This window comes from Pocillopora verrucosa, chromosome 10, assembly GCF_036669915.1.
Source record: "Pocillopora verrucosa isolate sample1 chromosome 10, ASM3666991v2, whole genome shotgun sequence".
Lineage (NCBI taxonomy): Eukaryota > Metazoa > Cnidaria > Anthozoa > Scleractinia > Pocilloporidae > Pocillopora > Pocillopora verrucosa.
In genome coordinates, this window is record NC_089321.1 from 9358612 (window position 1) to 9383553 (window position 24942).

The window sequence follows — 24942 nt, forward strand, 5'->3', positions numbered from 1 at the left end:
TTCACTTCGCTGCAGGGGGAAAACAGAATATCAGGCGATAGAAGAAGGTAGAAGACAGCCAAGAACTGAACCTAAGATTGTGAGGTATTTAAATTGTTTTCGTAATGTAGGTCGTTTTTGCATTTTATTCATTGAGGGAAATGTTTTCTAGTTTTAATATTCTTTGTGAGTGAATTCATGTTTAAATTATTACACTGTTTTTTTCTAGGACTCTCAGCAGAAGGTATTCCAAAAGGAATGATGACGGTTAGTTGCACTAGGAATCTGGTTAACTCAACTTAAGTTTTCGAGTTTCTCTACATGCTTTTAAGTCTTGATTTTCGTAATTCTGTCCAGGTTCTCGGCGGAGAATAGACCTTGATCACGTGTTTGACAAAGATGACATGGTATTCAACGACAAGTCTGCTGGTCTGAATTATTCGTCATCTGTCCCGTCAAATTTTGACAAGTGAGTGAGCGAGTGATCTGTTTTTTCCATATTTAGTGGGTCCTGTTACATTCACACAGTTCCGGGCGAATTTTCTAACTATTGAAAAAATTGAGCGGGCGTTTCAGTCACAAGGATTTTCAATCTTTGCGCGTGCTTACTCATGCGCGAATCTCCGGCCGCCAATACGCGGGCTCATCTTTTTATCGCGGGCATCATTGAGATAACCAGCAAAGCCTATGACTTCTTAACGTGATGAATTGTTTAATTTTTCGTTTCTAGAATGAACAACTCTTTAGTTCGAAGCAAGAGCCTTGGAATGGCGGACGCCGAGGGACATATGAATCGACTAAAACCTGCTCTAACGCCAGAATTACATGTAAGAAGGTTTATAGTTAACATAGTCTCCATCGCAGCCGTTAGTTGGGAGTCACGCAACTCTTCTTGAGACAGGAGCTGTAATAGGGCGGGGTAGGGGATTGAGGATGTTGCGTAACATTTCAGAAAACAGCTAAAAAAACTTTGGTGAGGTCCGTCAATTCGCGTTGCTTCTTAGCCTTCTTGCTTTTCTACAGCATGCGGGCAGCGTGCATACTGTTCTGTTTACTACCTGAGTTTCCTTGCTCTCTCTTCTCCGTATCTTTCTCCTTCGCTCAGCGTAAAAGTGTTTCCTCTAACGACTCTTGTGGTTCTGATATGGAAGACGAGGCAGCTGGGTGCAGTTCTCGTCCGGTATGTATGAGAAACAAAATGAAAACAGTAAAAGTAACTATCTGGAATCTTGATCAGGACTATGCTACTTTAAACGCGAACTTCTCATTTGTTGTGTTTCTTCACTTTCCTCTTTCCACAGCATTCATTTCACTTCTAGAGTGTTTCTTCTCTGTTTCTACTTCAAATTTGCATAATATGCAATATTTGTGTTCACTGAACCATGTTCAGTAGTTGCAGCTATGGATGTTCAAAGTTTGAAAATTGAATTTCATGTGGATTTTCTCATTTCCCCATTACTTTGTTTCTTTATCAGAGTACAGTCAAGTTGTTTTTGGGTTTTATGGATCAGACGAGAGAGACGGAAACGAAAGCCTTCTTTGTTCTTCTTCTTTACACGAAAATCCCTCTGTGCGGAAGTGTTTTTGATATGCTCCTAAGCATTCTTATCCTCTTTAAAATGACGTTCGTATTTCATGCCACTGCACATTTGCCTTGCTTTAAGCGCTTAAATTGTCTTTTCCTTCACTCACAATCCAACTATATCCTCTTGAAATTTTTATCATCCTCCATCCCTGTTTTATTTATTTGTACTTGTGTAGATTCTCTCCATGCATACAGATTATTATTTTTTACCAACGCTCTTTCTTTTGGGAGGAAATTTTTGTATATCATTCGTAAACCCAGAAATAGCAGCTACATATGTGAATATGTAAATTTCCTCTGGTCCAAAAATAATTATTCTATCATGATTTTAGCGTGTTGAGCCCACATTTTTATTTTGTATCTTTTAATGTGATTCTAAATTTATTTACTTCTGCTATTTTTTCGCAGAGAAATGGTTCTGCTAATCAAGAAGGTCTTATTACTATAAGGTAAAGAAGACATGTTTTCTTTGGCTGCGTGCGGAAAAATACTGATACATTTGCTCGATTTATTTGTTCGATTTATCTCCTTTTTAATCAAATGTTAATAAAAGAGTTTTTACCTAGCTGCCTGTCTGTAATATGAACTGGTGAAGAAGGCATTGTTAGAGACTCCTGTGCATCCAGCTCTTTCTTTTTCAGTCTTGGGAAGGTTTTGAGTGACAGATCAACCTGGCATATATGTTAGTAATAATCGATGGTTCTTTTTCTTTCAGAATGGAACCGGATGAACAAGGACGATTCGGATTTAACGTTCAGGTAAGTAATTACCTTCTCGTGTTAACAGTTTTACGCAGACATATTATTTCATTGTGGTTTTTCTCTTTCGTAGGGTGGAGCTGATATCGATTTACCAGTGATTGTATCCAAGATCGCACGAGGAATGCCGGTGAGTTTGAAGGCTTTCATTCGTTCTGTTGTACAGGGAATTAATTGTATTTATTACATTACTGTTCCCAGCGGAATGCATATTCATTTGACACACACACTTAAGATCACGCTGGACTGTATTTTTAACTGGGGAAGGCTCATGCTGAATGTTAACTGGCTTCGTTCTCATGCTGTTAGTTACCAGTCCACCAGAGCGAACCCCATCATGAAGTCGTGTTTGAGATCAAATTAATCAAGTTCAGCATTTTGCCAGGTTTCAGTGCTGTCATATGAAGTTTTTTATATCGCGGCTTTTTATTTTTAGGCGGATATGTGCATGCCGCAGCTACAGGAAGGAGATGAGATTGTCCACATAAATGGGAGAATTGTCAAGGAAATGCCGCATCAAGAAGTACGAAACCTTTCATTACTGATCAGTCTACTGAGTCTGGCTTTTATCTTTGCAATTATACTGTGCTTTTTTTCTCCAATTCGTCTTACATAAAACCAGAGTAACTGCAGCAGCGTACTCAAAGCGCGGGAAAACATGAATAGTGGTGGTTTAAGGTAGTTCTATCTGCTATGTTGAGAGAGTGACGCAAAATTTATGGACCAATTTGGCGGGGTCACAACTGTCATGCTTTGAAAGCCTTGAAAACTACACTCCCAAAAGGATCGAGCAATTCAAACTATTTTTTTATCATTTTGATGAATAAACTGAGGCCAAACGCGTGCAGATGATGTCTGAAGACTTAAATAACAATAGTAATAATTATAATGGTAATAATAAAATACCTGTTTACATTTCTATTTTGGTTTGGTTTTAGATTGTGGATCTCATAAGAACAATCAGCAAATCAAACCGACGACTACTGATAATGACGATAAGACCATTCGGTAAGAATATTTTGTGTTTTCCTCCGTATTTATTATGTCACAACAGGTCAAGCCTATCAAGTCTTGTAACCCATCACTGCTGTAGCTTGTTTGGGTTTCTGTAGCTTAAACGACAAGAAGAATGAAGACTGTAACGTGAACTTTTTCCGTTTACTAAAGGTAAATTAATTCCATTCCGTTCCAGTTTTCACGAATTCTGCCCCCTCGCCCGTGCATGCGGTGAGTCCGGAGCAGTTTGCCGCGGCTGAACAGAGACACGAACAAGAAAAAGTTGTTGCCAAACAAGTAAAGGAGAAAGGGGTGGTGAAGGACACCGAAGCTCTTCGTGTTTCTATGGATCAACTCCGAGAGGTAATATATGCTTCAAGCCGGGAGGTAGAAGACTTATGATACACTCTCCAGCCAACCAGAACAAAGGAAAGTTCAGAGAGTTAAAATATGTTGCGTTCGTCGCGACTTTTTTTTTAATTGTGGTAACGTCCTTGTCACAAATTATGTGCCGCTACAAGCTGTCGCTAGTTATGTCCTTCACAGCTACCTCGCGTGTGGGCAAGCCGTCGGGTTCGTTCCGAAGAGCTAATTTTGAGGGCTTGGCCCGCTTGCAGGCAATAGCTACCTGCAAATTTCTGCGGCCATGTTGTACCGTGCACCTCTGTTTTTCTACAGTTATGTCACCTTTTATTAATAGAAAATGTGATGCTTTGGTTGTCAAGTGGTAATACACCTGTGTGCTGATACATATATTTTATTGATTGTTTCCTAGAATCTCGAAAGCGGCGATCTGCTCGTGTACTTTCAGGTGAGCAGTGGTATACCGGCCTTTTTTTACCGGCTCCATTGAACCAAGTCTATCCCTGCTTCTGAGCAACTGGAAGTATCCTAACTCTTCTTAGACGAGGTTTTAGTGCTTGGCATGTAGAATACTACACAGCTAATGAGTAATATTTAACTGTCTATTATTGTAGGAATTGTACAGAAAAAAGCCTGGAATGTCTATGGAAGAAGCGAGAAAGCCCGAAAACCTTCCACGCAACAGATACAGAGATATTTTACCTTGTGAGAACTTGAGTTTATCTACCGTTCTTCTTTTTTTAATTTTGTTAATGGGTCCCTTTTTGTGTAGTGTTTTGGCAATGAAAAAGTTTCAAATTGTGTTTGAACTCTTTACATGCACAGACGATGATACGCGATGCAAACTTTACAAAGGAAAGAATGACTATATCAACGCTAACTACGTCACGGTGAGTATCACACGTGAACACGTGACCACAGCCAATGAGGAAATCAAGTTGTCGCAGCTCTGTTGGTTGGCTAAACAGCCTTTTCTATGATTACCTTTCAGATGGAAATTCCTGCGAGAGGATTACTTAACAGATACATAGCTGCTCAAGGTCCACTGGAGAAGACGTGCGGGGATTTCTGGCAGGTAATGTGTAAATACATTGTCACTGAATTAGCGTGATGATTATGTTGTCGCTTTTTAACAGTGATATCTGTTCTATGAATTACAGATGGTGTGGGAGCAAGAGGCATCTCTTATTATTATGCTGACTACCACAGTCGAGAGAGGAAGGGTAGGGTTATAGGCTCTCTAATTATCGACTGCATCAGACTGTATAAAATCGAAGAGAAAAATCTTATCTTCGGTAGATTTTGTAGATCATTACTCTCTCACGAGTTTCATGAATGCGATAGATTCCGGATGTATACCAGTTTACCTGGATAGGTGGCTGTTTCTTCGGGAACCTTAATGCGGTAAACCCTCCAGTGAGACCACCACCCTTCCCCTCCCTTGGAGCTCGAAAAATATCCTCATAATGGGTGTCTGGAGTCGCTTATGAGAGGTTACAATGTAGGGTTTTCTGTGGCAGGGATCACATCTTAGTACTCGCTTTAAGAGGTGACTTAGGCCTTCTGGCCTACAAACTGGCTTCCTTTTGGGGCTGGGGCTGGGACTGTTGAATGTTGAATTAAATTCTTTTTGTATTTTCCCCTTTTTGAATTTTTTTCCCAATTTGAATTTATAACAGTGATGTTGAATTCACTTCTTTTTGTATTTTCCCCTTTTTGAATTTTTTTCCCATTTTGAATTTATAACAGTGATTTTGAATTCACTTCTTTTTGTATTTTCCTAGGTGAAGTGTCACCAATATTGGCCGGAAGGAGAGGAAACTCTTACCTTTGGAGATCTAGAAATAGTCTGCACAAAAATCCGCGACTTCTCACCGTCGTATATTTACAGAGAAATGTATGTCACCGAAACGAAGGTAAGTTGGCTTCGAAAAACACGGCACCGGTAATTGGTACCGTCCTCATGACGAGCGGGGCCTTTGGCTTTTTTCGGACGCACTCGAATTGCGGCGGAAAAAAAACCTACTTCTCCGAACGAAAAATACGAAAAATACGGCACCGGTAATTGGTACCGTCCTCATGACGAGCGGGGCCTTTGGCTTTTTTCGGACGCACTCGAATTGCTGCGGAAAAAAAACCTACTTCTCCGAACGCGTCTTATGAAGTGTGTTTGGTTGACATTTTGTGGCCTAAAATAAGTTTTTCACTGTGTTGCCTTAGTGTTTTGGGAAAATCATTAACATGATGCTCAAAATAAGTTGTTGGGTTTTTTCTCTGAAAATTGATACCTGTTCTTTCTATTTATAGAGTCTTCGAAGCCGTGTTGTTGTTCAGCTACAATATATTGCCTGGCCGGACCATGGTAGGTAACACTAATATACGACCACCTCACCCCTCCCTAACGAAAACTTTTGCTTAATCTTTTGAAGACTTTTGTAGAATTAAAACCCATTTGGATTAACTGTCTTTGACGAAGACATTTCTGATTTCATAGCAAAGATAAACTGGTTTTTATTTGTAAGAAGTTGTTATTCATAGCTTCAGAAGATATTAGTACGAAATGCCACAAGTTCTTTGAGTCTTAAATTTCTACGGTTTTCGAAAGGTCAACACAGATAACAGTCAGTTTCGAAAAATATAATATCGGTTTGCAATTAGTAAAATAAGGTTCTGAGCCTTATCTGAAATTAATCCAACATCTGTCATTTAAAGAGATTACACATCCAAAATATTCTTGAAAGGTAAACAACCTAGTGCCATTTTTGTGTCAGTAATCACAATCCAGCTTGAGGAAATCTCTACATCGGAAAATTTTAAAATTCTCTTATTCAAGTGAAATGTACTGTTAGTAGAATATTTGATTTCAAAAATAAATTTGAAACGATTGGCGAGACCTCCTGTAGACCTTTGAAAGGCCTCTTCTCGAGTATACTGAGACATCGCCATTGTTTTAGGTCAGTTTACTGTTCATTTGATCCGCTGTATTCGTCGTAATTTTACGCGAAGCTCTAGCTTGTTTGTGAAGAAAACTTTCCGCCAACCATGTTGCTTGGCCAAGGTTTTGACTTCATCTGTCACACTGTCGCAGTAAGCCAGATAGATCTTTTCCCAGAGCTGGTCGCTTGCACATATCTTTCTTGTAAACTTGCAAACAGCTCCTAAATGAACTATGTCGATGAGGTCAAGATACGAAGCAATATTAACAATTACGCGAGGCGGTAAGCGAATCAGCCAGTCTCCGCAGACTATAGCATGAACGTGCCGAAGTGTTTCCTCACCAAATACACGGCTTATATCGCCTTGTAGAAGTGCATCGTCGTCAAAATCTTCCCAAGGAACTTTCTTTTGGTTTGGCGGTAACCCTCTTTGATCTCTCCGGATAGCAATTCTCCATGTTCGCCATATTACTTCTTCTTCATTCACGACGAGTTGATGAAAATCTTTGCTCGGCGGAGGCGCCTGCCCGACCTTTTCTATGAAAACTTTAACTGTGCCCATTGTTAGTCACCTTAAAGCTGGTTTCGACCTAAATTTTTTCAAACCTAAGTTATATTTCGCTTTAAAATATGAAATGTTTTAAGAAGGTGAAACCAGCTTACATTACACAATGCGCTCCAGTGGCGATGAAACAGTGATGAAATTGCGCGGGAAATCTCAACCAATTAGAAGTTCTCCTTGTGTTGCGTGTGGAAATCCTCCAGTCCCTGTTTCAAAGAAAGAAATTTTAAACATCATTGGAAAATGTTACTGGTTTTATGTCGCTTTGTTCTGTTTCTTTACTCAAACAATAGCCAAAGCATTGAAACCTGGCTTAAAATGGTTTTGTTTGGAAAGGAATATTTAGCAGTAGGCCACCTGGTCAAACATTTCGACACTTTTCCCTTAGTTTTCCAAAATCTATCTGATTCTACGCTACTTGTAGCCAAAAGTTGTTAAAAAAAAAATCACTGGATGGTTTACCGCTATTATCAGGACCGATGAGATGTAATTTTGAGTTGGAAGTCAGATTTATTTTCCATCAACTATAACGTCTACTCATTTATCTATTTTGGAAACGAAATTTCCTTTTGTTGACAAATTAAAATTTTCGGTAAATTTGTGACACTGTTTGTTAATCAATTTCCAAGGCTTTTTTAAATTTGTTTTGAGGAAGCTTCCCCTCAAAGTTCTTAGTTTGAGTGTTTATTTGTATACCTTGAATTTATGTAGCTTATCATTAATGATGTTGTATCCAAAAGAAACGTCTTCAAAGGTTTATAATTATTCCAACTTTAATTTATACTGTTTTTGTGTTCGTTTGTAGATGTTCCGGACGATTCAACAGATTTTCTGGAGTTTATTCACATTGTTCGTCATTACCGGGAAGGAACAAACACTCCGACTGTGTTACATTGCAGGTAAGCAGACAACTTACACAAAATGTTGAAATAAAGCTGAAGAAACTGAGTATTTCTCTCAAAAGGAATCGCTTTGATATAGTTTGATTTTGAAGCTTACGATTTCTGCGGCAAAAGACTGAAAAAAACATAATTATGCAGTCAAATCTGAACATCATTTCACCATCTGCTGAAATCTAAGAGATTCTATTTCTCCATCAAAAATTTGAGAGATGGTGTTAGCGAGTGTAATCTCACAGCTGAATCTAAGCATCTTCACGTTAACCAAGTTGGCGTGACATTTAGGCTAACTGTCACATTACTTCATGTTTTGAGTGTGTGAAGTACCTTTCTTTTCTTCTCCCTTTTAAGTGCGGGTGTTGGTCGAACAGGTGTTCTTATCTTTATGGAGTCAGCATTCAACATGATTGAAAGTGCAGAACCCATTTATCCATTAGAAATCGTTCGAAAGATGAGGGATCAAAGATGTTCACTCATACAAACTCCGGTAAGTTGAGATTGCGTGACAGTATTGAAAAGTTTTCATCATTACAGGGCCACTGAACCAAAATTAACCAATCACATCATAGCAAACGAACAATTTTACCGAATAAATTGAGTTGAGCCAATCTGTGCCAAGGACCAAAGCAAGCATACATAGCGTCGAATTTCGATGTAACTTTTCGCTCGTTTCTAGTAACCTGATTGGTCAGGTTTGTGCAAGTGCTGCAGGTAACAGTGTTTGGACTGTAACAACAGAATTTTGATTGCGGGTCGTTCTGAATCTTCGTTGTTTACTAATTCTTAGTCCTGTCCCTTGTTTTTCTTTAGGGACAATTTATTTTTGTCCTGGAGGCACTGCTAAAAGCTTACGACGGTGAGTGTTAACTTCTGATAGACTTAAATGAAAGTCATAATCTTGCGTTACGCTTGATGTTATGGCATGCCTCACGAAATTGCGTGAAACGTTCATTGAATAAATATACCTAATCGTTAGCCAGAGTTTTCCTTGATTATTGAATTTTTTTCTTTCTATAGAGGAGATGGTAAAACCGTTATAAGTGCCAAGCACTAGAACAGAATCTCTCGCCAGTGAAACTCCTCGGCAAGGTTGTACAGCTCGGTGGCACAACATTGAAGTTTAACCTGAGAAAATTCACGGTGTAGGACTAAGCCGACCTTTGAAGAAATCAGAGGGATGTTGAGATTAAAAAAAATGAATTGGGGTACAGATAAGAGTCACCTTCAATATTTTTGGACTCGAGCTAGAAAACTTTCACTGTTGGAAACATTTTCCATCCACTGTAGGAAAAGAAAAGAAAAGCTAAGTCAAACGCGAAAGAAAAACTTTCTCTTGTTGCTCTGACTTTTGCTTGTTTTTTTTTATTCGACATAACTTTCTATTTGACTTTAACTTTTAAGCATAACAAACATTGACTTCATAACTTTGAGCTACTTTCTAGAGCTCCCATCCAAATTAATCGTCGTGTCCTGTGTCAAAGGTCTGCGTGACAGTGCAAATTTTCTAAAATACGTACGGCAATCTTTGCATTGTAGCAACTTTTACCCCACGCGTTTTGTTCTTAGCAATTTATTTATACATTTTTCTCCCATCCATCCCATCGTGATGTAATTATTAAACCTGTGAGAGTGATTCATCTTCAATTTCAGTGATTACGAATTCGCTTTTAGTTGACTGGTTGTTGTATTTTCAGAGCCAGAAAAATGTAGCTTGCCAAATTTTGTGATTCTTGTAGAGGTTAACGTCAAAGCCTGTTCGCTTTTTTTTTTAAAACACAAATTGAATTCCACATTTCTTGTTTTAAATGGGAACTTTTAGGTCTAGAATACTCATTATGTCATTAGATGACTACAAGATATGGAACCATCGCCATGGTAGTAGTACTTAAATGAATTGTAAAGAAATATGCAAGAGCAATCTAGTTTTTATCTCCGCTGCTTAAAATTTTATGTGAAATTACCGCGTGATTCAAGGAGAAACTCAGCTTTCTGAAAACTGTTTTCAGATGTGCTTAAAATTCGCTTAAGATCGCTGCCATTTGATCTTTCTTGGTAACCTGGCCTCTTTTTTGTGACGTAACAATGTTTTACTCTTGGTTTTTCCAACTCACTTTGATCTAGTTTTGAACAATTGGGAGCTTAACAATAAAGGCATCAGTCATTAGTGACCAAATTAACGCGGAGATGAAAATTATATGGTTTCTTAAGCTCTAACTTGCATAAGTTGAATTGACAGTTATATGGCATTCCTTCAGCTAATTGAAAGGTTCCAGTTGGTTTTCTGAACTCAACGGCGTGTTCAGTTAACTTTGCATAACTTTTCAGAGATATGTGCTTTTCAAGTGAAGACTATTTATACACGTTAAAAAGTATTTTATAAAGAGTAATATATAGTTGAACAAGATGAAGAAAAGTCGCTCTTTACTTCCGGTAGCGATAACCGGAAGTGAAGCGATAACTGTCCGCTTAGAATTTATTATCGAAATACTACGCACTTTTAATCTCTGCTGTGGTGATCAAGTAAATTCGTTGAATTATCTTGAATGTATGCAGCGAAAAAAATCGCGATTGAATAGTTTGAAGCTTTAAATATAATATGCTCTATTTTTATCACCATATTTATTGCTTTTACCGTACATACCTGTGTTGTCCAACTATGATCAATTTTTGTTTGTGGAAATGTCACATCTAATGAAGGTTAAGGCTCTCTTTCAAGTAGATTTGAAAGTAAAATAATTTTTAATCATGCAATGAGTCTGTTGACCCACTAGTATGACCGATGCTCCTGTTGATATGGTGGAGGTGGGTAAGTTTTAGGGACTGAAGTGATGGGGGGTGTCCAGGAGCGCCTGCCTCCAGATCAGGCTTTTGGGATTTTCCTTGCTACTTTTCTTAAACGGAAGTACTTCAAACGATTGGATCACATATTACCACTCAACTTGAAGTATTTGATAGTTACTTACCTTGAAACATTTCTAAGCTTATTTAGGCTTCAGTATGAAAAAAGTGTGGAACTACCATACCCCCCCCCCCCCCACCCTTCACGGCAATTTCTTTGATGCCTTCCCATTCAAAAGCGCTCACAGTCGGGTTATTTGATTCGTTTGTTTTTATTCACTTAATTGTCTATTTATGCTCGTTTCAAATTTGTACATGCTTTCGAGATTTACAAACTTTCATAAAGTCAACACTTTGAAGTACAACTTAAACGTAGTAACGTCTGTATATACACCAACGAAGAAGCCTTTAAACTCCAGAAACAATTGTCATTTCCTCCGTATCACGGTCGTTCGTTGTCACAGTCACGCATTATCACGCCAACACTTCTATACTGTGATCGACCGTACTTACACATTTTAAGGGCAGATGGTGTGACTTATAATTATTATATTCTTCATTACTTTCATCAGACTACTGGAATTATTGTAAAATACTTGCTATTGAGCTACATAGTAGCAAAATTTCCAAAACTTTTTAACGCAAAAATCGTTAACTTGACATACCAATTTGCAGTATACAATGCGCAACTTAATGTGACTATCGACGAGACAACACGATCTTAAACGTGTAGACGACACTTGGTTCGCTGCAAGTTTCGCTTTTCGATTGGGTGTCGTAAACCAAAACTAAAGTTATCACAACGGCCAATCAGAAGGAAGATAATTACCCTGAACATCCAATGAGAACTCGGAGTAAAAACCAACCAAACTGCCTTAAGCTGGGAAACTGAAGCGACCGAGACGTGATGGATTTAGTTTTGCATCTGATTGGTTTAGAGAATGGCGCGAGTTTTCTGGACCAATCACAGAGAAAAGTGAGGTAAAACCAACGAAATCCTGGATTACTTTGGACACTCTAAAAGCTAAAAGCTAAAACGCCCCAATTACGCTCGTTAACACACATCACTCTTTGGATGGGATACCTGCTTTTATATTACGAACTATTCTTTATTCTATGGGAACAATGAAATGCAACCGCTGTTGATTACGGAGTTCATTTTGGAATGAAGTGAAAGCGAACTTTTCTCACCTGTGTTAGTTCACAGGCAGTTTTCAACTTTTGAATCGCCGAAATGGCGATGCTTAATCTGACAATTACTCGTTCATAAATATTTTGTCATGGTTATGAAATATCTCTTTGAAGACTGGGAGAACTCAACTCAACTCAACTGATTTCAACAGTAATTCTCTTGTACTTCATAGCGCACGTTCCAAGGTTTTTACTATACAGCTGTCAGTCATACTCGCTGAGGAGAAGTCACATAACCGGCAATGAGGTGATGTCAATAATCTCGTCCAACTTCCTTCGGTCTCCTCTGAAAGTATGATATATCTTTTTACAACAAATTTTTGTGGCCTAACGGATCAGTCTGTTTCTAATGATGTTCAGATGCTTGGAACACAACCGAACTGTAACATACTTTAGGATTTAATCGTTCGTGTCAACAACGTGATTATTTTTGTAACGATTAACGGAAAGAGGTGGCGACGCCCTCCTAAACCTAAATTCTCGTGTGGTGAGTTCCTCGCTTATAAAAAATTTCTAACGATGCAAGAATCAAACCAGTGAAGGTGTGGAAGGCTCAACAATAGCTACCACATGGTCAAACTGATTTCACCGTATTGTGAGTCCCAGCGATAGAATGCCCGATCCATCCCTTTGCTGATCTGCAGCAGACATCTCCATTTTCCGTGATGGCTGAGCGCTGTGGTGACATGTGTAAAAGTTTCCGACTCCAATCGATTCTCCTCTTTGAACTTGTAGATTTTGTGGCCAGTTTCGTTTGGAAGGTACGCCATTCGTCGGCGGTGAGCGCAACGGAGACGGTAAAACAAGGTTACAGAATCGTCATTCACCCAGTCTCCTGTAAGTGGAAGAGGAAAAAGGTCGGAAAGATAATTAGCTCGACATTCAAGCTCTTAGTGGCTCAATGGTAGAGCATCGGAGCGAAAATCCCTTGTACTCGTCTTTTAGACTTTTTAATCTCTATTCAGAAGCATAAATGGTTCCTGGCAAACTTTAAAACTTGTACAACATCTCAGTTCTGAATGAGTCGTAATTCAAAGACAGAAACTTACCACCAATATGGAGAACATAGGTGACAGGTACCACAACTTTGACTTGAAATTCCCCGTATGCTGAACTGACATCCTGAAACCCTGTCATGGCCTTCTCTGAGATCCAGTGGCCTGAGTTTACGTAAAAGACTTGTGTTGGGACATTTCTTTCACATGTGCATACCTTGAGGATTCGTTCAGACCCAGGGGGCCCCGGTTCACCAGGGCTTCCAGAATCCCCCTTCTCGCCTGTAGGCCCTTGGGGACCCATCGGGCCTCTCATTCCTCTTGGTCCTTCCTTACCCCTCCAACCGGGGATGCCGTCGGTACCATTGATACCCGGTTCTCCAGGTGCTCCTTTTCTCCCCCGCCGGCCCATTAATCCTGATTCTCCCTTTTCGCCTTTGCTCCCTGGGATTCCGTTTAGCCCGTTCCTACCGGGAGGTCCGTTTATTCCTTGGGGCCCAGGGTGTCCGGGAATTCCTGAAATGAAGGAAATTGCAACATTTATCACAACGCAAGTCGAAGGAAAAGTGTGCCCCAGAATCTCAAAGTATATCGAACATTTTAGCTTTTTTACCCTTTACGGTGGCCAATTTACGTTTTCAACTCAGTTGTTAACACTAAAATTACCTATTTTACTAGTTACTTCGTTTTTAGATTCGAAAGAGTAACATGACCATTCGATAACTGATTTCAAATACGCTAAGAATTGTGCATCGCCATTTGTTTTGGTTTGCAACCTGGCTGTTTCCCTGTAAAAAGTGGCTCGATTACTTTTTGCTAAACCGAAATACGGTGAGTTGACTTTTAAATACACTCGAGATAACAATCACATGCCTTTAAAGCAAACCCCCCAGTCTCGTTTGAGCATGTTTAAGTGCCCTATAATGAAACTAACTATAGAAACTGTAAGAAATGCAACTAAAGGGAAGGGGTACGGAACGTCGCTGATCGCTCAGCAAGCGACATAAACCCAGAACAAAACGGAAATGTTGCTCAAGTTTTGTTCTCGATGCCTTTTTCGCCGTATGGTTTGCTTCACATGTTATTGCGAGACAACTTAAGTTTCTTTAAGAAACAGCATCAAATTTTATTGCGTCAAACTCAGATTTTGCAGATTTCATGTTGGAGGAGTTTCAGTTCCATATCAAGCAACCGCCACCTGCATCATGTATGTTAGTTTAAAGTATCACACGCCGGATGTCGGCTTGTTTAACTTTTAACTTAGGTGTAAACTTCGTTGCATTACTAATTAAGTTTCGAAATAGGAGGAGCTAAGAAACACGGCCAAACCTGATGATATCAACTTTCTTCCTTTAGTTATTCTAAACTAAATAGCCGATATTGGTCTGCGCGGTTTTTGGCGTGAGGTCTTTACTTCTAAGTTTAACTGAGCAATGGATCTATTCCATTCGAGTACGTGAGAACATGTGTTTTTCAAATTTGAGAGTTAATTATGCAAAGATTGGAAGATAAGGAAATATTAAATCATTTATTTCGCGCAAATTTGATCTCTATATCAATCTGCTCCTTATTTTGACTGAACACTAAGTGATTTGACCATTCTTAAATTGATGGATGCACTTAAAGCTCATTGCAAATAGTAATTAGAACAGTTCCACTGCATAAATACTAAGGAACATGACAGGATGATATATTGTTAAAAAAAACCGCAGATTTTGATGAGTTTTGCCTCAAGCCATGGCATGAGCAACGATTGCCCTTGTGCAAACAGAGCCTATCCTTATAAAATGAAATTATTATTTTTAAAATGCTGCACACAATGACACTTACAGAAAGTAAACAAGGCCTAAGGGTGTGATAATCACACAGAGCAGAGACACTAAACCAGAAAAAACATTTTGCCTAAGGGTTGTATCCTACTGGTGGGTAAATTGTTTCGTAGCTTCCCGCTAATTTTCCACCGAATAGCAAAGACCTATGAAAGCATGAAATAGCTTTGTACGTAAGCCTATAGACTTTTTGCATTTTTACGAATCATGTGAAACTCATATAAATAACAAAACAAAACGGGAAAAAATGGCGGAACCAACCAAAAATCATGTTTGCTTTGCAAGGGGTAACTTTTTTAAACTGTGGTGCTGAGAAGGTGGGGGGTTTTAAAAGATGTCTTGGTTTAATCAACTTTGAAATAAAATTAGCCATATTAAGATGAGCTGTTTGTATTGCTAGGTACTTAATCCAAGTAGAAGAGAAAATTGAAACATTTCATGAGCAATATATATCTGATATAGAGACGAGATAATCAGTTAAAAGGACACGGAATATTGTGTGAGGAGGAAAAATCGATCAGTAGGTGATAAACCTGAAGGAAGCAAATCCGAAAAATGTTTTTGTTAATCTGTTGAGGCACGCTTGACCCTAAAAAAAAGGTCCAATGTTTGTTGAATGTTAGCATGGGGTTATCACGTTCACCAAAAGTTCCTGAATTGGGTTTAAGTCCTTAGATGTACTACTCAAATTAGAGCGCTTTTCGATTGAGTGTCTTAAGGCCAAAACCAAAGTTATTCCAACGGCAAAAGCAAACCGTCTAAAGCGCAGTAAAACGCACGTGACCAAATCGTGATTGGTGTCAGTTTTGAGTCTAATTAGTTGAGAGCGTGGCACGAGTTTTCTTGACCACGAATCACAGAGTTAAAGTAAAACCAATGAGATCCCGGATTACCTTCGACACTAAATTGAAAATTGCTCTAAGAGGAGTGATCACCCCTTCAGAGAATTTCAAATTTTGGTTCGGAGTGGAAAATCTCACTTTGGGAATTCACTTTCAGTCTATAATCAAGAAATTCCCTCAAGTAAGTGAAATTCCTTCATTAGAACTTACCGTTCCTACCAGGAGTTCCCGGAATTCCCTGTAAAAAAGAATAAAAAAGGATTTGGTTTAGAATGGGGATAGTTAAAACATAGAAATGATTGTCATAATCAGCTTCTTACCTAAGTAACAAATTGATTCTTGGTCTTTTTCTGAGTTGGGGGATAAGGGGGGGGAGACTCTTCACAATTTTTAGTGAGGAAGTACCGCTAGGTTCTTCAAATCCGGGACCCCTTTTCAAAATCGGGATCGTTTTTCATTCATGATCAAGATGGGAACAGTTATGAAATTCAAGCAGTTACGACATCATGAAATATGAAATAAGAATGGACTTGATTTTGAACTAGGACCTGTGCCGTCATTCCTAACAATTAGATGAAAACACTTCTTTGGGCCCATTATGTTTTCGGAACTTTCTACCAACGAGCCCTAGACAGTTGCCGTCTACACCCATTTTTCGATCCGTTGAACTTGATCTTTAAGCGGCAAAATCAATTGTCACTTAAGTGCAGAAGTAGCGAATTGGTGCACGAAAGACTCAACCCAAATTTTTCCAAATGTTATCATTTATTTGACATATGCTCCTTTAGTTATCTCAAGAAGCATGTTTCATTTGAGACCTCCATGTTCTATATCTATACCGGTTTTCAATCAAAAACGGCTAAAAAAGGTAAACTATCTTATTCTTTGCGTAGGACGACTCATGCCGTTTTGCTAAAAAATAGGGGTACCCTCAAAGAACAGGACATTTTCACAAGGACAGTTCTGGTATTACAGTTATTTTTAAGATAAAGTAGTGGAATTAACAATCTTGACAACAATCTGCGCGCGACAATTCTTTTTAAGTTATAACGCGAACGTGCATGCAAATTGTTGCGTCATCATTACCTGGGATACTGGAAACAAAAATAAATGGGATCGCACTGAGAAAAGATCTTGGCTTTAAAAGTTTTAACGGAAGTGGAAATCTGGCAGGTGAGTTAAAATGTCTTAATGAGTTTTACCGTGAAGGAAAACTTACATTTCGTTATTATCATCAACACAAAAATTCGAACTCGAAGAAGTTTGGCTTCGACATGCCAACTTTCAAAGCTCTATAGTCTTCATTTCAGTTGAAATTTTACGGTGAGATTTTTTTGGTAGTTCTATACGCGTATTTTTCGCTCTATTTGATGTTAACCTTAGGCTTAATGCTCTAAAATGCTTTGAATGTCTTACGAAGGTAAATAGTTTTAAAACTAGACAAACCTTGCTCCAGAATTCTGGAAACAAGTTGTTTGGTGTTTTAAGTTGTAAGCACTGCCAAGTGGGGTCTCAAATGACGCAGAATTTTCAAATTTTCTGAAGTTGGATTATTTTCTCACTGCATGAGCTAAAAATAATTCTTGATTACAACAGTTAAACAGTTTGTCAGCAGGGACAAAATTTCGTCAGCGTTCCTTCCCAGTCTCCTCCCCCTGATCTTCCCATCACCAGCCCCCGACCCATCCTCCTTGCTTAGATTTTTTAAACCTTTACGGATGGCTACGTCATAAAAGATTTGCGCTAAGAATACAGCTTTCTATTGATTGTCACGTATTTCTTCGATAACTTCTTTTCATTTGGCTTCTTAAACGTCCAGACATGAACATGTTAAAGGAAAAATCGACGCTCATGTCGACACAACCGACAGCAAAACTCAAACAAGTGTTTCTAATGACGCATATGCGCCCAATTTCTGTTGAATTTAACCCACACTGAGTTCTCGTGTTTATTTGCATTCATTTATAAACAAAAAAGAAAGAAATCAACTCTTTTTTGCTGTCGATATAACCTTCACCTTTTACGATATCTAAAATGAAACAATTGCCTTAGTTTGTTGCAGTCTCAACTCTCTGGTATTTTATTCAGAGCTTCCCTTGGGAAACGTTCGACGCCATTTTAAGACGAATGAAAAACTACAGTTCGAGCAAGCAGACTTAGAACACAATGTCTAACCGCAATTGTATGCACTGGAAGAAAACAAGGAGTTATATGAATTGGACTAGTTCTTTGACTTATAATAAATCACTCTAGAGCTATTGTCACGGCTTTGCAATGTGTGGGTGTATTTGGTGCCGAATGTACGTTTAGTACGAGGAGTAACATCCACTGCGGTGGCACTTTTCTGATCCGCTGGAAACAATGTGTTTCCTTTCGGCTTCGTTCAAGCCACGTTACTTCTATTCACGAGAGAGGGCGGAAATGTTTAGCGAGATAGCAGATGGGTTGCGTAAGGTTCTTATCAAAGGCAAAGGAAACCGCGTCTCCACTTACAATAAACTTTATGGTTCGTTCGCTTTTACTGATAAGATTTAATTGTAGATTTACTCCTTCGAGATGTTAACATAGGAAACGAAGATTCTTCGCTCACGCACAAGCTATTTCTTACTGATCAGATAATTTCGTACCATTGATAAATCCCATTTCGTTGATAAGGTGCTAAGAGGCATATTGTCAAACGGAGACTCCTCAACACACTGCGAACCTAATTTCACGGCCCTTACGCTGCAACAAATTTCCAACCTGAACAAACATTTAAACGCTCTCGCATCTTGGTGTGTTTTGGAGCTGTTCACATGTAAACAAGAATCACAAAGCTCATTTACTGACTGAACAAATTAACACGTTCTTATTGTTTCTACCCAGCTGACAAGTTATTATCAAAAAGACCGCTCTCGCAAACATTGTACACTCACTCAACTAAAAGCGACTGAAGTATTTCCCTGGATAAAGTTTGCTTGACAGTAAGGCAGCTCGAAATTTCACAAACTGGAGTGTATATTTACTTTCAGTGAGACTGTTCAGAATAAAGATCATTTCGACATTTCTTCGTTCGTCACTAACCAAGGCGATATTGTATTAGAAAAAACACCGCAAATACAATTCCTTCAGCTGTTTGAAACTACTAGCAAAACTTTCCTATATTTCAATTTTGAACAACAGTGTTTGCTCGGTAAAACGGCCAACCAACTTTGCAGCAGGTTTTGAATACAGCGCTGACCAAAAACTGCCTACGAAATGAAGACCGCGGCAAGAACATTAATTTTCCTTTGAACATCAGTGATCCGGTTTTGGACGAAAATAAGTAGAAGGTCAAGGGTTTGTGTTATTCTATATTAGATGCATGCTATTGAGTAAAAGTGGATTGTCTCACAGCCAACTAAAAAGAGAGCGCAAACGTATCATGGCATATTCACAAAGAACCGAGAACCAACTCTACGAAGTTTCTTCTTCTACTGCGGCTCGACTTGTGCGCACGACTTTTGGAAAATAATACTTCTTTGTTTACAAAGCTGAATTTTAAGCAGTCCCGCTAGGTTTGAATGAGAGAGTACTAACAAATGTTTTTACAACTTACACAACATGTTACGCTCTTGCAGCGTGAAATGTCTTTCCCATTTCCCGTGGAGTTCGTCTCTTGGCCTAAGCTGAAAGAAAGAAATATGGCGGTTTAACATGGTAAAAACAGCGACGCCAGTTAGTTTTGCGTCGAACAGAACTTTTTTGTTCTTCCTATGTTCCGTACACTATAATTATAGTAGCTTAAAAGCGCAAGTTTCCTAGAACTACGCAGTAAATAATACACCATCATGAAGTTTCGCAACGACAAAACTAAGAATTTACCTTGAAGTTGGAAGTCGAGAGCACGTCATCGCCACAAGAAATAACATTAGCTCGCAGAAACTGAGAGTAGCGGCCATCCTCATAGAATATGTAGTGTTAGCGTACACTTCACTCAGCGAGTGTCTGAAATTAATTCAGAATTTGCGTTGAAGCTCAGAGCCTTATTACCGTAATAAATTCACTCCAAAAATCACCGGTGCAGAACCGGTAGGCCTATAAACAGCCGTGTACGACGAACAATACAAAATTAAATTTCTAAGACATTGGGAGTGCAATTAGTTTGCAGGAGTTGCCCTTGGCCCAAGAGTTCACGGCGCACAAAGCGAATATTTACCTGTCGGATTCACGATCACTGTAAAGAATTTAACAAAGCCTCAAACCTTTCAACAAACTTGTGGAGAGTTAAAGTGGAGAATTTGACCAATGACATGCGGTTCCTACATGCTTCTACAAGGCACAATACTAAAAAGTTTCCATCCGTTGTTACCGAAATGGTTGTTTTAATTTTCCTCACGAAACATGCTAAGTCATAAGCCCGCAAAGTAACCCATTTTCATGCACTGTGATCCGCAAATGAATGAATTTGCAATTATTATGCACACTTGAGTGACAAACATCGTGTGAACGGAGCCTTTCTCTTCGTGTGCACTGGGCAGGTTTTGCGTGTTCGTGTGATTTGCCCACGTACTTACCTCAAACACTTAATACCTGTTAACTACACGAAACCTCTTCAGTGGTGATGAAAATATAATCCGATTTAGTGGCTACATTAGATCTAAAATTAGCACGTAAATTATTCAATTCTGTTTAACCCAGAGCAAAATTGTGAAGAAATTTACAACTCGATCTTCTTGAGTGATTGTAGAGCTTAAAACTGATCAGAATGGTAGTTTCATCGTACTTAGGTATACCATGTATTAATATCAGCATCAGATACAAGACTTCTTTGGATATAATTAATGTGATGGGGCATAAAACTTAACTTAAAACACCATTTAGGGTAAACAGTTCTTGGAAATCTAAACTTATTAATTAAACTACAATCATTTTAGGCAAAATTCTTGTTGTTCGTGATGATTCGGTATGTAATTACGATGTCTACGATTAAGTTACGGTTATTAAATTTTCAAACAAAAAAAGCTCGATTAGTGATGTAAAAGCTTTAATACGTCATTAAAAGCAAATCAAAAAAACCAATTTGTATTTAAGCGCCTTCGTCAACCGCATGGTCTTAGGTCACTTTGTTCAACGTGAAAAAAATGCATTAAATTCCGTGTGGTTTAAATGCAAGACCAACCTCTTTGAAACAGTTTTTGCCGACTTATACCTTCGGTGTAAATCACATATGATGTGTTATTTTGAAGAGCCTCACTTCCGCTAATGGAAACGAAAAGCGAAAGCTGTTTCACAGCAGGTGGTATCACTCAAGTAAATTTTTCGGCGGAAGTTGTTGTTGAATAAAAAAAAAATGCACCATTTCCGTGTTTTAAAACTGCTGAATGAATATTCCACTGAGAAAATTTGGAATACTAATGTAGCAGCTTTAAGGCGTTGAATGAATTAAGGGAAAACAGCAAGCTGTCAACTTTTCTTATAGATTTGTGATTATTTTCTGAAAAGGTCATTACAAAATTCTTATTTGTGGAAATTGTGTGTCAGCGGCACGAGATGTCGTGCAGTGGAAGGTTTTTCCGTTTTTTGAGCAAATTAAGATGATTGGGTAAATTTACCGTCGTAACAAGCAGTTCTTCAACAAGATTGAAATACGAGGTAATGCCTAGGAGCTAGATTTCGATGAATCTTCTGGGATATATTCGCTTTCGCTCGACCTTCTCTCTATGGTCTTTGATACTGAGTAGAATAATACAGAGAGAGAGAGAGAGAGAGAGAGAGAGAGAGAGAGAGAGAGAGAGAGAGGCGACATGATTCCGAGGGCTACTGGTCTATTGGTCAACCCTCTTGTTTTTTTATGCTTTGTGTTTTTCAAAACAAGGAAGACTTTAAAATGGGAAAGAAGAGCCAGATTTGGTTGTTTTTGATGCCAGTTCTCCTCGACTGTCCTGTTTAAATGGTGTTTAGTGTGACTAAAAAAAAACTTGATTTAAATCACCAAGGGAGACTGCGCTATGACAAAATAGATAAATAAGTAAATAAATATGGCAGAAACCCATTCTCTTTCTTAACATGCAGAATGAATGCGCAGAATTGGAATCATGCAAGTCAGATATTTATATGATAAAGGTTTTTGCCTCGAAGACATAGAGTCAGTTTGATAATTTTCCAAGAGTTGCATGTCAAAAAAAAGTTCCTGATCTTGTTTTCTGTAAAAAGGGTAATTGTACCATGACATATTGCTCATCTAGACGTGTTTCTTGATTTGGTAGTTTTTGGTAAAAATGTACATGTCTGAAAGCTAAAAGGCTTTACCTCTAACAAAACTTATTAGCAGCGATATTTCTATCTGGTTCGAGCGTAACAGCTCACTGAAGTATTTCCAAATTTATTTTGTGTGTGTGTGTGTTTTTTGAAATTTTTGTTGAGAATATAAAGGTTTACTACATTAAAACGGCGCCAGCACCGTTGCCTACCAAATTAGGCCGTCTACATTTTACATGGTAATCTAAATTGCTCAAAATTTATTTTATACGTCTGTCTGTGATTCAATGAATTGTCTTAACTATATTTCACCCAATATGAAACAAGCTTAGATACACGAAAAATTTTTCTTCGTAAAAGGCCACTTGTTTTCAACGTCTGCCGGAGAAAAAGACTGGCGAAATGCCTCGAAATGGCTCTGTCTCTTAAAATTTCGCGCTGACATCAGAAAGTAGTGACCTATGATGTTCCCTCTGTGGCTGCCCTTGGCCCAAAGGTAGTCATTCACTTGAAAATGTCATATTTTGTTACGTATCCCATTGTTCTGAATCAGCTCTTCTCTTCAGAAAAGCTTGAGCAGTCTCGATATCTGTTTGAAGTCACCGAAAACCTCACGAATGTAACTTTCGTTCACCAAAAACCTCTCCTCCATTACTGAGTCAATATTGCCCTAGATTTTTATAAAAATGTCAAACTTCTTTTAGGGGTAATTCTCCTAAACAGTACGCTGAAGAGAACTAAAGAAGATTACATTTACTATTTTTTTTCTTACATAATATTGCCCAAAATATTATATATAGAAATATAGACAAAAAAACATTGAAAGCCAATATTGAAACGATAGCTTGTTTAAACTAAAATAAACAGACAATTTTAGACGACATTCTTAAAAATAAACAAGTTATTATATTAATATCTTATTGAATAAGTCTGATTCTAAGTTAAAACAGTTGCACATACCCGACGACGATTACACAGCGGCATTTAAGAAAGCAAAGTAACGTTTTTTAAAGTTTTTAAGCCAAATACGAAAGCGCTAATATCATTAATAGAGATTGGTAATTGAAGGACCAAAACAGTATCTTAGCAACGTACACAATTCGTTGACAGATTTAGAGGAATGATTTTAGAGAGAGACTGATTGTTCAAAATCCTTCTTTGAAGTCAACAGTTTAAATCAGTGAACATTCCTAAACTACTCAAGCCCTCCAAGTTTTACACGATTTTGCTTCAATAACAGCGCTTGCCTTGTGATAGAACGTTACAGGTGAAATTTTGCTCCAAATATTAAGGAAAGAAAGTCAAGAGAAGGCTCCCGTGTAAAATCCTGCCGTTACGCAATTTCAACGAATCCATGTGCCATAGAGCTTCGCGTTTTCAAATATTGCGGAATTTTTATGACGTTATGTCGCATTTTTTGCCAAAACCACAAGCGTCTCAAACACAATATCACGAGTAAAGAATGACTACAGTCTACTTACCGATACTAGTAAGGCGCTACTCTTTGAAGCAGTTAATCAACACGAGGCGAAATTTTTGAATCCAGGCGACACATCCGCGACACACCTTCGCGACCTTGACACAAAATCGAATACAAAACAGTGTTTTTCAGTCATGTGACCACTGATTGGCTGATTTCATGTACACTGAAATGGGTTTCGATAGCAAATGCCAGCGTATACGAGAAATGAAATGTCCCTTCAATACCTGTGATAAAATGTAGTGAAAACCGACTCGGCAGTTGAGTAAATAGGTTAAATTATGACCAAAGAGATGTCTCTATACTTCATCGACATGAGAAAATCTTGCTTTGCATGGACTGAAAAGTATAACCAATTTCCTAACCAACAACAGCGTCAAATATTTGTTGAATCGCTTTATATTCACCCTGGAAGGGAATTTTTTCGAAACCGAGAGTATGCCGCAGTAAGTTGGCAATAAGATCGAAGCAAATTTCATTTCAATCATATTTTAATTATTTCCACCTCTGTCATAAAGGTTATCTCCACAGGCATCAAATCTAAGGTAGTTAAACAGCGTTACAGACTCACTCTGCAGTAGTCGAAAACACTCTTCCGCAGTTTTAGACGAAAAAGCTGAAGCGAAAACTTAGAAGGACTCCACTTACCTCACCTCTGAAAGAAATTCTACAAACGGCAACAAAAACAAAAGCCTGCTAATTCTTGCTGCAATATAAATTCTTTCAGTTCGCTGCAGATAGAAGCACAATTCCCCACAACAAGTCTGGAGGCTTGTCTAATATTTGAAAAGATAACATTGGGCGCCTGTGGGCGTATCGTGGGCGTATTACTTCAAAGAAAGTTAAATATTGAGATATTCAAACCATTCCTGAGATATATATACTCTCTACATGTATTGTGGCCAATACGGTTAAAAGAAGTTATGTAAGGTCTTCTAAACCAAAACAATAAGCCAAAAAAGGGGAAAATACCTGCTCAGTTGACAAGCACCTCTGAAATCGAAGAACAACAGCAACACACCTTAAATGTCCGATTTACATGTTTTAAATATCTTGATGAATAATAACGCGTCGCACTTTGTAGTTGCTAAGACTTTAAAAATACGAATCTTTGCGAGTGACATAGTGCGTTTACGAAAGGACTTAGCCTTTGACGGGCCGACCTATGGCGCTAGTGAATTTGTCGTTTTAATTAGCGAACCACTCTTAGACGAAATGATTAGTTGCCATAAAGAATGAAAGCTTGACAATACGGCAAATTTGTTTTCAGATCGTTCGTTTTACTCAATATTAGAATTAAATGTCAACTTGTGAATTTTAGAAATACACGCCACAAATAACGCTGTATAATTTCTGATAGCTTTTACTCTTTCATCTAATTGGACCTGATTTTATCATCTTTAGTAGGGGTTAATTTATTTCCAAGTATGAAGGGGATAGAGAGGGTGGCTGAAAAGAGGTTTCCTGTTT

At 38.4% G+C, this 24942-nt stretch overlaps 3 protein-coding genes across 5 annotated transcripts in view; 1 reads left to right on the forward strand and 2 right to left on the reverse strand.

The window, feature by feature from the left end:
• LOC131799132 (tyrosine-protein phosphatase non-receptor type 4-like) overlaps nt 1–10696 on the forward strand; it is a 17711-nt gene extending 7015 nt beyond the window's left edge. The window contains exons 14-34 of the mRNA XM_059116804.2: nt 16–84; nt 209–246; nt 337–448; nt 710–806; nt 1973–2013; nt 2280–2322; nt 2396–2452; nt 2759–2845; nt 3261–3330; nt 3515–3681; nt 4094–4129; nt 4296–4386; nt 4507–4571; nt 4673–4756; nt 4842–4904; nt 5466–5597; nt 5989–6043; nt 7985–8078; nt 8430–8565; nt 8889–8934; nt 9096–10696. Of these exons, the coding sequence (XP_058972787.1) occupies nt 16–84; nt 209–246; nt 337–448; nt 710–806; nt 1973–2013; nt 2280–2322; nt 2396–2452; nt 2759–2845; nt 3261–3330; nt 3515–3681; nt 4094–4129; nt 4296–4386; nt 4507–4571; nt 4673–4756; nt 4842–4904; nt 5466–5597; nt 5989–6043; nt 7985–8078; nt 8430–8565; nt 8889–8934; nt 9096–9118 (1606 nt within the window). The 3' untranslated portion in view covers nt 9119–10696. The remainder of the gene's footprint in view (nt 1–15; nt 85–208; nt 247–336; nt 449–709; nt 807–1972; nt 2014–2279; nt 2323–2395; nt 2453–2758; nt 2846–3260; nt 3331–3514; nt 3682–4093; nt 4130–4295; nt 4387–4506; nt 4572–4672; nt 4757–4841; nt 4905–5465; nt 5598–5988; nt 6044–7984; nt 8079–8429; nt 8566–8888; nt 8935–9095) is intronic.
• Nucleotides 6192–7467, reverse strand: LOC131799134 (F-box only protein 36). Its single transcript, XM_059116806.2, has one exon. It carries the CDS (start codon nt 7177–7179, stop codon nt 6649–6651), a length of 531 nt encoding a protein of 176 aa, XP_058972789.1. The 5' UTR covers nt 7180–7467; the 3' UTR covers nt 6192–6648.
• Nucleotides 10697–11169: 473 nt separating the features above from the next.
• Nucleotides 11170–24269, reverse strand: LOC131799155 (uncharacterized). 3 transcript variants are annotated; one of them, XM_059116834.2, is made up of 7 exons: nt 24121–24269; nt 23474–23567; nt 19617–19739; nt 19351–19420; nt 15984–16011; nt 13157–13618; nt 11170–12942 (listed from the first exon to the last, which is right to left on the reverse strand). In XM_059116834.2, exons 3-7 carry the CDS (start codon nt 19697–19699, stop codon nt 12671–12673), a joined length of 915 nt encoding a protein of 304 aa, XP_058972817.2. In that variant the 5' UTR covers nt 19700–19739; nt 23474–23567; nt 24121–24269; the 3' UTR covers nt 11170–12670. The 3 variants fall into 3 exon arrangements, with proteins under 3 accessions (XP_058972817.2, XP_058972818.2, XP_066029814.1); XM_059116835.2 differs by having other exon boundaries at nt 24126–24251; XM_066173717.1 differs by lacking the exons at nt 23474–23567; nt 24121–24269 and adding an exon at nt 19951–20212.
• Nucleotides 24270–24942: the final 673 nt, after the last annotated feature.

Bases quoted from the DNA above. Each gene is read 5' to 3' on its own strand.
- LOC131799134 (XM_059116806.2), bottom strand. From the start codon at position 7,179: ATGGGCACAGTTAAAGTTTTCATAGAAAAGGTCGGGCAGGCGCCTCCG.
- LOC131799155 (XM_059116834.2), bottom strand. From the start codon at position 19,699: ATGAGGATGGCCGCTACTCTCAGTTTCTGCGAGCTAATGTTATTTCTT. The intron at 16,012-19,350 runs GTAAGTTGTAAA...TCTTTTTTACAG, and splicing joins GCAAGAGCGTAACATGTTGT to GGAATTCCGGGAACTCCTGG. The intron at 12,943-13,156 runs GTAAGTTTCTGT...TTCCACTTACAG, and splicing joins CTATGTTCTCCATATTGGTG to GAGACTGGGTGAATGACGAT.